Source organism: Phalangium opilio, unplaced genomic scaffold (genome assembly GCF_054372755.1).
Source record: "Phalangium opilio isolate 3A_F unplaced genomic scaffold, DU_Popi_V2 ptg000082l_1, whole genome shotgun sequence".
NCBI lineage: Eukaryota > Metazoa > Arthropoda > Arachnida > Opiliones > Phalangiidae > Phalangium > Phalangium opilio.
Window position 1 is genome coordinate 10232493 of NW_028324189.1, and position 14714 is coordinate 10247206.

The window sequence follows — 14714 nt, forward strand, 5'->3', positions numbered from 1 at the left end:
AGGGTGTTTTTCCAAAAAGGGAGTATAATTATAGGACCGAAGTATTTGTGGGATGATTTTATGGGAAACTAGCTGTTACCCGCGGCGTCGCTCGCGTGTAATAAGAACTTCCATCAAAATGATATAAAGAATGGGTAGATTTTACTGATGACTAATATTTTTGTAGCACCATACGAGTGAAGGCACTAGGCGTTGCCCGTCAGCCCGTCGGGACATTTTTATTACTTTTCACGCGGACATTATTCCATAAAGAAGGGATCTTTAAATTTCTGGCCGCCATTTAAAAAGATGGCAACAAATAGAACCCAAAAGACCATTCAGCCCGTCTATAGGTTAAAGGAAACCAGTGTACTAAATATTTGCGAAATCGGTTGAAGCGCGCGGACTTTGTTGCATAGAGAAGGTTTTTTACATTTCTGGGTGCCATTTATTAAGATGGTGGCGGATTGGAAAAATCTTTCTTAGCACGCGCCTACTACTTATGAGTAACGTTCCTGCAAATTTTCAGCCTTCTAGGGCAAGCAGTTTGGACTGGGCGTTGATTATCAGTCAGTTTGTCAGTCAGTCAGTAGGACGTTCTATACTCCTATGGCCGATTTTATCCCTTCCCCATAAGGGACCAGTTATGATTGCGGTTTTTAATTGATTCATGACCAATTAATAAATTAGCATTGCTTTGAATTCTTTCTCTAACTTTAAATTTAATTTAAGGGGCTATCCGTAAAACACTCCAATGTTTGTAACATGTTTAGGGTGTCCCTAACAGGGCCTAATTTCGACTCTAAATTGATTTCTCATAGAACAATCCGGCTGTATGCACTACGGTCCAATAATTCCATCCTTTTTGTAACACCCTGTATATATACGTTAACGCGAGGCTAGAGCCGCTCTGGTTGGCCGCAAAATTGTAAAAGCGGTTGGTTATAAGGGGGGTTTTCTACGGTTTTCTCTTCAGAGCTGCATTCGAGGTTATGCCTTTTACATCCGGCGTAATCCAGGTCTAAATCCCTACGTTCTACCTTACCTTAGTAAAGGGAAGGAAATCTAAAATTCGCGTGTGTAGGCAGCGATGAATTTTCTTCCTTTTTAAGGAAAAAGAGGTAAGCATCTCGCCGCCACCTAATCCAGGCAATACTCGGAAATAGAAATTCCATTTTTATACGATGATATACCACCAACGCCTTTGAATTATATTCACCAAAGTAGGCTTACTATTTTTAGGCTTAAAAATATTTCAAATATTCATTTCTTAAGCCTATAAAAGATAGGCCTGAATATATATTTTCAAACGAAGTCGCGGGGGATGTTTTTCGTCTTCTAAAGATAAAGCAACCCTAAAATATAATATATGCTAAGCCTAATATTTATATACTAGTATATTTTTAAAATAATCTCCTCATTGAATTTTGATAACCCTAAAAAAACTGACTAATTGGTAGAAATCCACTTTATTCCCCACGCGTCTGCCAAGGCTTAAAGTGGACTTTTTTTAGCCTCAAAATAATCCGTCGTCTGCATAAGAGTCGAAACGTTTCAAATATTTCCACTCAGAAGCAGATGAAGTATCATTTTTACTCAGATTTGTCAGTTAAGCCTTGGCAAAGGCATCGAGAATAAGGTGGATGGAATTGTTCGAACCAGAAAATCATAGAAGTAACCCAGGGAATTACGTATTGCCGCGATGATACTCAAAGATGTAGGAAGAGCTTTTATAATACCCCATTCTCGATGTCACCAAATCCCAAACGTCTTATTTTTTTCAGATTAAACTCTTACCCTACTTTTAAATACAACTTTCTTTGAAAGCAACACTAACATAGTTAACCCGTAACCGCTTAACGTCACGCAGTTAAGACCTCGTTAAAAACTGCTTAACGGAGATAAAAATGGAGGCATAACTGACCCCCCTCCCTCTCCAAACAATCTACTTTGTTTCCTCGGTAAGAAAAAAAATATTTCATCCTTCGGTGACCCAAAAATTCTTCGCGGAAAGAACGAAAGAAAGAAATGACAAATTAGCGTTTTAATATATCGTCCTGCTAAGCCTAACCGTTCCGTTACTATACGTCTTGATGTTTTACTCCGTGACCAAGGCTTAAGACTAACGACCCAGAAGGGGGTGACCTATCTACTCTAGGCCTAGTTCAGCGAACATCCTGGATAACCGGGAGCCCTGGAAAGTTGAAGAGAACGCGAAGGATGCTGGGAATCCCGGGATGGAGAAGGAAAACTCTCCTGAAAAGGATCTTTAAGAGAATCCGCCCCCGCAAAAGCGAAGGCATATCGCGTCTTTTCCTTGCCACAAAGTTATTAAATACTCCCATGAATAATCTACTTCCAATTGGGTATAAGATGAAGATGGTATCTTTAAGTGGGTTCGCCCTTTTATGGGTCGATTCTTGTCAAACCTGAACCACCAAAGTACACGTTTTTAACCCCTGCATACCAATCAGGCTATATCCTCGTACAAGGTCACCAAACAAATATCATAATGGTGTTCGTCTAAAAGATGTTAAGAGTTGAAAAGGTCCAAACACAATGTGGTACCAACGACCATGAAAGATGACAGTTTTTCAACCAAAACCTTGCCTGGGTTGTTGTCCTCCAAGTAGCATGATCTCCCTGAATATAGTATGTGTCCTCATGTCTTGCTCTATTATTTCTTGGGGTTACAAATGACCTTAAACTTCTTAAATAGTGAATGAAGTAATGAATCATTAACCTATTACCTTATCATCAAAATACCGTTCCAGAGAACCCAAAATTCATTTAATAATTGAAGAAATTCAAACCGAGTTTTTGGTATGTTATATCACAGATGACGGTAGCAAATGTAATAAGCTAGGACATACTGGAGGGGGTTTCTCTCCCTGTCCACCCATGCTGGTCTTTTAAAACGAGAGACAACCCCGCTGAGCTATTATTCGGTTCGGCGATTTTTCTAGATCGTTTCGGAGAATTGAATATCTTCTTTCATTTTTTGGTACAAGATTTCTCTTTTCGATGCTTTTAAATCATTTTTCATCTCTGAGGAACCTTTTCATCGAAGGAGGGGGGGGGGCAGATTTCGTTGGTTTTTTGACCTAAATTCGGTTATTTTTACGGTGGTTTTTAACAACTTTTTTGTGGAAAAAAAAGTGGTCTGGGGTTTCTCTGAGAAGGTTTTTTTCTTTTAATCAAGATATCAACGCCGAAAATGTTCCACTCCATTAGGTTTTGAAGGGAAAGCGTTGAATACAAGGTTTTACCACCAGACCAAGAAGTGATATCTAGTTTATTAGGGAGAAGGTATAAGATGCCTAAGTATTCGTGCGCCATAGTAACAGTCCCCCTTTCAAAATACAAGGGGGGACGTAAAAGGAGGACGGGCTATTTTGCTGCCTCTCCTCGGTCGGAAAATACGTAATTTTCGTCATTCGCGTCGCGCTGACGTGAGTTTTCAAGAACCAATGAGATGCTGGTTGTAATTTGGAGGCGGGGATTAACTCCGGACCTACGTTTGGACTGGACTAGAAATGTGGCGAATTTATACCTTCTCCCTAGTAAACTAGATATCGCTTCTGACCATTTAAACTGAGGGAGCCCAAGCTACTTGACGGACAAAGTGCAAAGTACCAAGTAACCATGCCTCCTGGTGTAAATGGTATCAACACTCCTAGTCTGAGAACTATGTACATAATGTATACTAACCCAACTCTATTTAGAGCTAGTATGTGATTCCCGGATAATTTCGACTCAATAAGTATAAGGGTTACGAAATCAATAAAGCAGCCAGGTCTTTTGAAATCAGGTTTCAGCGTTTAAACCACGAAACCGCCCCTACGTGATATTCTATACGATCTTTAGCAACGATTCCAGTGCAGATATATATACAGGGTGTACCCTAAACAAGTTATGATTTGAGTATTTTACGGATGCCCCCTTAAATTTAAGTAGAAAACTAAAAGGCAATGATTTCTAATTAAATTTAGGGGTCATAAGTAAAACACTCAAATCATAACTTGCTTAGGGTATCCCTTATTGAGAAAAAACTCTCGTAGGAGTATAGAACACATTCGACTCAAAATTGATTTCCTATAGAACCATCCCACTGTACTACTGTTCTATAATAACCCGTATATAGGTATATTTGGCTTTGATAAACAGCGACGTGATATTTCATTTAGTTTAGGAATAAATTTGCATATCAGAAACTTTGTCCACCATATCATCACGTTCCAAAATTTTTGGACGCCTGAAGTTTAACAAACTTTCTAAAAAAAATTAATTTAATATGACCCTTAGGACAAAACTTTATCCAACATTTTCGACTCCAAAAATTGCCCATAGAACCATCCCACTGCAAACTTAAATTAAATAAACCTAGTTAAGTGGCTATATTAAATTAAATTAAATTAATTTAAAGTACCCTATATAACAATTGATTTTCTAATTAATTCTCATTAGCAAAACCTATAAGTTCTTCTACACTGTAAAACCCCAACTTCCGTATAACGTATTTCCTATTATGTTTTATCAGGGATAGATTTAATTTTAGAAGTAGGAATGGAGAACGGTTAGAATTTACTTCAGTCCGACTCATAGCCCAGTATAGAGCCCCTCCCTCCAACACGTAACGAAAATTTTAAATCATCTTATTGGCTGACTTAAACTATGTTTTGATGACGTTGCTGACGGGGACGGCGAAAAATACGTAATTCCTTTTTACCTCTATCGCTATGACCCCGCCTCTTCTTTCATACCCCTCCGTCCCGTGGAAGGGGGTCCGGGACTTTGACGCGCGCCCAGATTACTCTGTTCTCCATTCCTACTTCTCAAATTAAATCTATCCCTGATTTTATTTTATTTAGTATTACAACTTTCCTAGCTTAAGGTCACTATTTTATTTAAAACCCAAAAACAAAAAAGGCTTAACGTTTGTAATGCATAATCCCATTTATGAGTACTGGAATGTACAATATTGAGTAGTGGCACTCTATCTTAACTTCCCATGGAACGTTATATAGTCGAAGGCATGTATATGCCATTACTCTACATAGTCACGATATGAATATTTAATAAAGTTACGAAAAGTAAAGTCGTATAACGTCGCCAAACTCGAGCTGCAGTTACTAAACGTTTTTGGGAAGCATCGCTATAAAAGTCGTAAAAAAACTACAAGAAAATGCTATCAAAATCAATCGTAATTTGCTCTGAAACTAAAAGCAGGGCGTAGCAACACGTGACCAAAGTTTACTAACGCTCCCATAGGTATAGGAAAAATAGTTTTATACCTACTTTTAAAATAAATAAAACATAAGAAAGGGCACAACATCTGTCGTAAAAGGAAAAAGAAAAAATTGAAATCTAAAACTATTAATCATGGTTTATGGGGCAAAGTACCTTACAAGGTTAGAAATATCTACCCTATTCCGCACCTCGTATGTCACGGCGCGAACAATGGTTGAATCCATTTACAGGTAAGTAAACAAAAGTTACTATTGGATGACAGGAGTTCGCGATGGGAATACGCGAGCTCGGAGCAAAACGCACCTGTTCAGTCGTTAAGCTAGTTGTCCCGTGTTCAAATTAATTTAGGCTTAGCGTTAGCAACTACATTGTCAATAATCAAGGGAAGATAAACCACCAGCGAGACACCTTATTCGAGACTAAATGCCTCTGGCAATTTCGGATTAAAATATCCAGTATTCAACGATAGAAATTTGAGTTAAGGTTTTAAACCAAAAACATTTTTAGACATACAACGCCACAGACGTTACTAAAACTTCAACACGTCAGAACTCTGGCAATTTTATTCTAAGAGGAAATGCTTTTAATGTATGGTATCTAAAATGGTCGTCTATCCAACGGTACCAAACACCTGGGTCTACATCATAAACCAGACCAGTGCTTCAAACAATGAAGTTTTTTAAAAAAAAACTCTTAAATTAGGGTAGTCAGAACTCTGACAATTTCAATGATGACGATATAGACTGTTGCTGAGAGGGGGAGGAGCTACAGGGACGTGACGTCAATATATTGGTATGGTCTAAATTGTATGGCCTGAGCTGACGACTTCCAATATGGTCGCCAAAACTAAGGTAAGAGATAGGAGGGTGTAACGTCAAAAGAAATTATCCTATGTAATCCAACGGTACCATGTTTTTGTACCGTTTTAAACAATGATACGTCAGAGCTCTGGCAATTTAAATGCAATATCACCCTCCCTTCTAAATTAATGGTTTATCGGGCCATGAGAACTTCACAATCTGTTGCTTACGACTAAAACTAATGGTATCTTATCTCTAAATAATGGGAGTTGGCTTAGACTTAGGCAAACAATTTAGGGTTAACTAGGAAATAAATAAGGATGTATATTTATTTACAAAACTCACCGTCTTTGTCATAATGACTCCAAACTTCCATGAACTGAGTCGATGTCAGGTTCTTGAGCTCCCTGGTGTTTTTATCACGGAATTGACGCATGAAATTGTAGCATGACTTCTGTTGCTGCTCCGTTAGTTCCTCCATGCTCAAGGGGGGTTTTGAAATTGATGATATTTAGGAGTTTACTTTACTTTACGTTTTTCTTTCACGAATATTTTCACCGCGATTTGGGATCAGTATCGAATCGTTACCGAAAACTTTTCAAGTTTATGATACGATTTTACGGGGAAACGGGAAATACGGATGATGTGAAAACCTAAATCTCGGGGAATATATTCGTCCGGAGAGATCACAGGACCAAAAAATCGTTCAAAGCAGGAAGGAGGATGCTGTTAGGAGAGAGAGAGAGAGAAATAAATTGAAAAAATATATACATTAGGCTTAGCAATTACGCTGAATTTTATCGGTTAGGTTTAATAATTATTTATTAAATGAAAGGTAATACCTACGATTTGGTTAAATAATAAATATAAAATTATATAAGAAAGAACTAAATATGAAAAGAAATTATAATTTCTACAGTGGAAAATAATTTAGGGTTGAAGTTAAGCCTAATTATTAAAATTTCAGGGCAGGGGATGCAGCGTTTAATTGGAAACAATTAAGACTCGATTTCATTGGTTTAAACGATCGTACACGTGACAGCCTGAGGTATTTTAAAAGCCTAAACGATCTATATGCATTTTAAAGACTTAATGGTTGAAAAACATTCAAATTTTTCATTCAAAACATTTAGATGTACGCGTAGACGTTTTTGAAAACCCACGTAATAAATAAAGCCATCAATCTATAATACCCTAAACGCTAAATAATAAAACACTGAAGTAAAATTCACCTGTTAGTCACAAACGGCGAGTTTGTTTATGATTGGAATTTCTTCTCTCAATTACTTTTACGTTCTGGAGGAGTGTAAGAGATTCGAAAGCATAATTTTCGTTCGTTTCGATGATTAATTAAGATAAATGAATTAACTTTTAATTACGCAGAGAAAAAAAAACCCAAACCAAAACTGAATACTGATTCGGTATAATTTCTCGAACGGGGGATTTGGATAGAACTATACGTAGTCTCTCGCGCTGGTGTTGATCTAACCCGCCTCGTAACTTGGTTGGAGGACTAAAAATGTAGCTACAGAGAGAAACGCGCTTTTCCCTAGAATGAAAATCTTCGCGGCAAACGATGCAGTAGAGAGAATCTAGCGCGCATGACTTCTACAGGCAGCCTTAAGCTAGATTCCCACTTGACCGAAAAAACACGGCGGAAATCACGCAGTCGACGGTAGAAATTTTAACTTACGCCGGCGTCCGGCGGTAGACCGTTCACACTACGACTGAATTTTGAGTTCGGCGGTAGATATTTTTCGATCACGTGACAGATGGGAGTGTTTTCAACGACATCTATTTCACACTCTGAATAAAATTATTAAATATGGAAGATCTGTCGGAATCTGAGTTTTGTAGCGACACACTGAGAATTTTAAGTGTTTGTAATTATACATTACTTAGTTATTTAATGTATAAAAGCTATCGTCAGAGTCAGGAAAGACGATTTTGGGTACGTGATATATTTAAAAGGCGCCAAGAGCTAGGTTACCAAGCTACTTTAGTCAAAGAAATGCGAGAATTGGACAGCCAAAAACATTTCCAGTAAGCCTTGGCTTAATAATTTCTAGTGTTTAATTTAGTTTGCCTATGTTCAATATCATGTTTTTAATAGGTTCTTTAGAATGAATCGAGATGAGTTCGATGAGCTTCTTGCATTAGTAAGACCTCTTATTTATAAACCTGACTCTAGGTTTCGCAAATCTGTAACTCCTGAAGAAAAGCTCTCATTAACGTTAAGGTAAAATTGATTTGACACTTGACAAGTTGACAGTGTTGGCCCCAGTACCATGGTGGAGTAAGTCTACTTCCTTGGTGCCAACACTGTGATGTGGTTGTTAATTTATCATGCATTAGAAAACACATTTATAATCATCTTCACATTTATAAATAATCAGATATCTAGCAAGTGGCGACATGCAAATAAGTCTGTCCTTCGCTTATAGACTTGGGACCGGTACAGTTAGCAAGATAGTTAATGAAACATGCCGAGCCTTGTGGATCGTTCTTTCACCAATCTACTTGACGGTACCCAAAACGCCTGAAGATTGGAAGCTTATAAGCAGTGAGTTTCTGTCTCGATGGAATCTTCCGCACTGTGTCGGAGCCCTTGACGGCAAGCACGTCAACATTCAATGTCCTGCCAAAAGTGGTTCATTATACTATAACTATAAAGGAGGGTTTAGTATAATTCTCATGGCCTTATGCGACGCAAAGTACAAGTTCACCATGGTGGACGTTGGTGCTTTTGGAAGCCAGAGTGATGGAGGGGTCTTTTCTCGATCCAAATTTGGAATAATGCTTAGTAGAGGGCTGCTTTCGCTTCCTGACCCAGAATGCCTTCCAAATTCAAATCAAACATTTCCATATTTCATCGCAGCGGATGAAGCGTTTCCTCTAAACAAGAACATAATGCGGCCTTATGGAAGGAGAGGTTTAACATTAACTCAAAGAATTTTTAATTATCGTCTGTGCCGTGCGCGAAGAATTATCGAGAATACTTTTGGTATTTATGCAGCCAGGTGGAGGATATTTCACAAAACCATCCAAGGAAAGCCAGAAAATATAGACGAAATAATCAAAGCCACAATTTGCTTACATAACTTCATAATAACAAAGGAGTCTTTGAAAAACGAAGATCAGAAAATGTATGTACCCTCCACAAACTACGTTGATCGAGAAGGAATTAATGGTGAAATCATCCCTGGACAATGGCGAACTGAAATAGGACCTGCAAATGCTATCGTACCTCGACATAACATTCATCATTTAAACCGGCACAGTGTTAATGTAGGAAATATTAGGGATACTTTAGCTACATATTTATGTAACGAAGGGAAAGTGTCGTGGCAAGTGGAACGTGTAACCAAAGGTTCAGTCACACCATAAATAGGCAAAACAACTTCTTTCTATCTTGGCAAAGATTTTAACGTATTTATTTTTGATAACTTTCAATAAAGAAAATGAGAAACTGTTTTTAGAGCCAGAAATGAGGAACAATTATTTCATTAACCAGAATAATCAAACTTTATTGTTTTTCCAAATTATAAAATATTTTTTCTATTTCAAATCTTGCTTGGATTTGATCGTTCTTGGAAAGGATACGAAATCTGCCCATTAAACTATTGAAATAGTAAAAGCTTTCGTCTTTTTCAGACGTTTGAGTTGAGGCTAGTTGAGCATAAATGGTTTTCTCAGATAATTTTAACATTTTATCAAATTTGATGTCCATCTCAGTTTGTTTTCTTTTCCTTTGAGAGTTTGGGTGTTTTGCGGGTACATCAATGTCGTTCTTGCCCTGCAGTTTTGGGGACCCAACAGGTTTAGTTGAAACGGCGCCTGATTTTTTGGCGAAAGCACTCAATGCCATGTCATCATCTGGATCTGACGAATCACTGACAAAATAAAAGTCTCAGATGCGAGTTAGTTCTAACATACCGTTTAAATATAGACCAACATACATGTTGTCATAGCAATGTTCAATAGAATTGAATATTTGAGTTGCCATTTTATCTTGAGACTCTTCTGTCTCTTCGTCCTCTTCCTGACAGTCTTCCCTGACCGGTGCAACTGACGAACTACTTGAGGCCAGAGAATGACTAGATTCGTCTTCAATATTGGTTGATGTTCTTCAAAATAACAATTTAAAATTATAATTTAATATTTGTTTAAGTGTAATTTATCTTAATGTAATAACACAAGGCTTCTATGAGCAGGTTATTGTGATTAACAGCTCTTGGAAGCCCATGTAACTTATAAGGCCGTTTGGTTGTAGGATTACTCTCGTGATTCCATGGTTTGTTTTAAAAAAGAATCAAGAATAGTAAAAAGCTTCCACTTTGGTTGTGTAATTTCTTCAGCTCCAGCCCCGCTTTTTTTCGCTATATCAATAGGTTTTTTTTCTTTCCTGTACCGGTCCCTTATCGCTTTCCATGTGTTGTAAGCCTCAACACCTTTTAAATAGAATAGTTAATTTCAATATTCATACATTTCAAATGGCGTTTAGGAAGGTAAAATCAAAAGTGTGCTTACCAGATATTTTAAATAGGGCACCAATAGAGTTCCAGCGGTCGTCTTTCATAGTCGTATCTTTGTACCACTTGTCGCTCAAATCGTACAAGTACGGATATTTCCTTACCTCCTCAATAAAATCTTCTTTGTTAACCTCTAATCTCTTTTTACTTACAACTTCACTACTCTTTCTTGGTGGCATGATTGGGAATTGCGATAAGCCTTGGTCACCAAGTTCTATTGTGAATGATAGCTCTCAAGGAAATGCCGGCTATCTCGCGTATGCGTGCGCACTTTAATTTATGACGTAGCCAGTGGGATCATTTCATTGGCTGAGACACCGGCGTAACGCCGAACACGACCGAAAAAATAGAACACAACTTACGCCCGGCCGAACGGTAATTCCGTCGGGCTCGGCGTAAAGATTTTTCTGTCGAACCCCTTTCTGCCGGGTTTCCGTCGTGTTTTCGGTCGAGTGGGAATCTAGCTTAAAACCTATTCATCTACGAATCCATAGATATCAGAAATATATATAATCATAAGTTCATAAGATATGTTCCTTCCATAAGTTTGTCACTGGTTACAAACTGGAGCTTGCCATGAAGTGAATGAGGTAGGTCATAGATTCGTGATAAAGCGACACCTGGTGAGGTGCTCACTGTCAAAGGCTTAATAATGCAGACTAAATAGGAAGATGGAAGTCCTGAAAAACTAACCTAGTGTAGGACTTCAATTCTCGCTTGTCGTTCTCGAACTAGCTCGAGCTCTAAGTCTCTAGCATTACGAAGTATATGAGTGGTGTCATACTTATGGAACATATCACTTATAGACTTATGATATAACGTTTTCTGTGATTCGACGCGAGCTTGTTTGCAAAGCCCAGCGAGATAGTGTATTTGATAGATAAAATTCGTCATATATAATGATAAGTCTAGCTCTACCCAAAAAATCTACCTGGATACGTTGAGTGAAATGGGTACACAAATTATTCCTAGTAGCTATATGTATTCCTGGCTAAACTTAACCAGGACAAAATCATATTTCGCATATTCAGGCCTGTCGACAAACCAACTACATCAAAAAAGAAGAAAAACAATTGATTATGAGGACCTGGCAGTAGTACGTAATGCAACGTAACGCTACCTTCCACTAGTGCTAAAAACATACCAGGAAGAGGGGCTTTTATAGTTTTCATTGTGTAATGGCGCTGGGGGTGGAGTTAAGCCCGAATTGCCAAGTCCCTATTGGGTTAGAAAACTCCTTACTTGCAAAATTTGGATTGATTTTATTAAGTAAATATTTATTTTTAAAATAAATGCCTTTAATTTTTTACGAAAATTCAAAGTTACTTTCAGTTATCTTATCTATGACAGAGACCCGACTTCTGTACCTTCCAGTTTACGGACAAACAGAATAAGGGATCACAAGATAAGGGGAGGAGAGAAAAAGAGTCGATGGTGGTCTCTCGCTTCTTGCTTCGCGATCAAACGATAAGCGTCCTCGAGAAAACATTGTTCCCCGAAGTAACAAAATACAAATTAAGCCTTTTTAGTCATTGCTTATCTTGATCAGACAATCTTAAGCGTTAAGCCTAACGCATTTTTAACTAATAAAATACGATTTTCATACGCTTCACGAAACTAGGGCAGAAAACAGAAGCTATACGCAAACTGATAAAAATACTATATTTTGCACAGAGGGAAGGGGAGGGAAGAAAGCTTTGGGTTTTGGCTTTTATCAAAAAGAAAGATACGGTCGATCGGGTCGCCCTGGAATAAAGTTAGCGTTGCGACGTTTAAAATCAGATCCCATTTGCATGGGGTCATTAAGCTCTGAATATAATTTCGACAATTGTAACTCGGGCCAAATTTAGACCTATAAAGGAGAGCTGGAAGTTTTTAAGAAATTAGTCTACATTTTAAGCTAAGGATATTTGTCTAAAATATAAATAAACTAGTTTCTATATAAATTAGGCTTAGTAAAAATCATTTAGCGACGCAAAATCAATATTTTACGTGGAAAAAAAAGAATTGTTTCACCGTCACTTTAAACTGCGTAGAGTTTGTAAGTGACTTGAGGCAGTACTGTATAGTCATTAGATATGTAAAGTTTATCGAATTTTTAGTTGGGCCTAAGCTAACGTAGCATTGTTTATAACGGAAAATTATCATTGAAAAACTGCAAATTTCTATGCTAATTTTGCTGCTTCCAAACAGCTCAATGACTTTGTACAGTTTCTTGCGGGTGAAATAAAAAAAATCCACTTTAAAGGTAGAATTCCTAAGCCATGTAGAAAGTTTAACTTCATTGCAAGCTCAAACAGGGATGCAACTGCATATGGTAATGTAACAGCTAGTACCTGCAATGGGGGGAAAAAAACTGAGGTAAAACACTTTATCGATGTGATTTTAAACTACAGACAAAGGTAAGGTTAGTCGCTGGTGGTTAGGCTTAAAGTTAGGTTTGTATTCGGTACACATTTAAGGTGAAAGTAACTAAACCAATACGAATGTACTTGTATTGTGTTTTCAAAGTGTGTCCTACCGTGATAAGGCGGTTTCGAATTTATACCTACATGCATTTATATATATATATAGAAAGGAGAATAAATCGTAAGCGACGTATATAAGCTAAGCCTTGGCTACTTTGAAGTACAAAATAAAAAATTCAAACCTTAAAGTAAAGAGCCACAGTGACTTATTTACATATAACCAAAAAAAAATAATATAGTTCAAACTATGAATATTTTAAAACACAACGAAAATGCTTTCCACAACCCTTTTTTTAATAAATATACAGTGTGGTATAGATCAAAACCCAACTATTATTCAGGTTTCAGGTCTACACATAGTTTTCAGACTACAAGGATTGATTTGACAATTTACACCAGTAGACCAGGTTACTTGGCAAACAAAGTGCAGTAACAATTTACCAAGTAGCCTCACCTCCTGGTATAAATGGCCAAATCATCCTCCTAGACTAGGTTTAAAACCTAAATTGCAAATAAATAAATAATGTGTCTTTAGGTGAAGCCAACATTTAGGCTGAAACCACTCCATATATTTTCAATACGCCCCTGTAGAAATGTTTACACCCTTACACACCTGTGTCCGGGGGTGAAACCAACCTTTAGGCTTAGAGAACCCTTTTTTTTCTAAAGCGAGAAATATTTTCATCTTTGTGTTTAAAGAGAAAAACTCCAAAGCACTCGACATTAATCGGATTTGCAAATATGGAATGGAGAACTTTATTAAACTTGGTTTGTGTTTTATTTTTTTATGGAGTGTCTAGCTATAGGGCTTTAGTTATAATATTATTAGAAAATGGTTTCATTGAACCACACCCAAATATAATTATTTCGGTATGGTTCACCTCACCCCTTTTCCGATTCTAATTTTCTCTATGGTTTGTTTTTATATTATATTAAGTGTTACACCTTATAATACACGTTAGGTGACATCATTTTGATGCATGATATGAGTTTAATAAACGTTTAATGAAGGTATTACGAGCGGAGGGTCTTGAAATTAAATTATTTTTCTTTATTAATTATTAAAATAATAATTGTAATAAAGCTTTGAAAAATTAAAGGTCAGCGTAATTCTTTTCCGCCTTCATTTTTATAAATGGTTCATACATTTTATACTGTATTTTTTTGCGTCTTGTACGACGGTACAAAAGGTATTAACTGCTAAAATTGACAGTTTTCCCGAGGGGGTAGACGCTCTGGATCTCTGTGTACACCTGAGTTCAAAAGAGTTCAGCTTTGACAGTGCATTGAGTTCAAAACCTTCGGAACTCACAGTTCAGCTTTGACAGTACATTGAGTTCAAAACCTTCGGAACTCACAGTTCAGCTTTGACAGTACATTGAGTTCAAAACCTTCGGAACTCACAGTTCAGCTTTGACAGTACATTGAGTTCAAAACCTTCGGAACTCACAGTTCAGCTTTGACAGTACATTGAGTTCAAAACCTTCGGAACTCACAGTTCAGCTTTGACAGTACATTGAGTTCAAAACCTTCGGAACTCACAGTTCAGCTTTGACAGTACATTGAGTTCAAAACCTTCGGAACTCACAGTTCAGCTTTGACAGTACATTGAGTTCAAGACATATTGTACACCTGAGTTATTAAGTGTCTACCCCCTCGAGTTTTCCCAATTCGTGGCCATTTTG

General features: G+C 37.4%; 2 protein-coding genes across 3 annotated transcripts in view; both read right to left on the bottom strand.

Annotated features, from left to right (window-relative positions):
* Cbp53E (Calbindin 53E) overlaps positions 1-14714 on the bottom strand; it is a 31767-nt gene that overhangs the window by 12911 nt on the left and 4142 nt on the right. Inside the window, exons 1-2 of one of the 2 annotated variants that reach the window (XM_089848482.1) lie at positions 7262-7557; positions 6375-6755 (exon numbers count right to left, since the gene is read on the bottom strand). In XM_089848482.1, coding sequence (XP_089704608.1) covers positions 6375-6510 — 136 coding nt within the window. In that variant the 5' untranslated portion in view covers positions 6511-6755; positions 7262-7557. Of the gene's footprint in view, positions 1-6374; positions 6756-7261; positions 7558-14714 lie in introns of those variants that run through there. The other variant, XM_089848483.1, reaches the window with a different exon arrangement.
* On the bottom strand, positions 9528-11004 carry LOC149651527 (uncharacterized). Its single transcript, XM_089848478.1, has 4 exons — positions 10560-11004; positions 10309-10480; positions 9989-10156; positions 9528-9922 (listed from the first exon to the last, which is right to left on the bottom strand). The coding sequence occupies exons 1-4, from the start codon at positions 10738-10740 to the stop codon at positions 9556-9558; spliced, it is 888 nt and encodes a 295-aa protein (XP_089704604.1). The 5' UTR covers positions 10741-11004; the 3' UTR covers positions 9528-9555.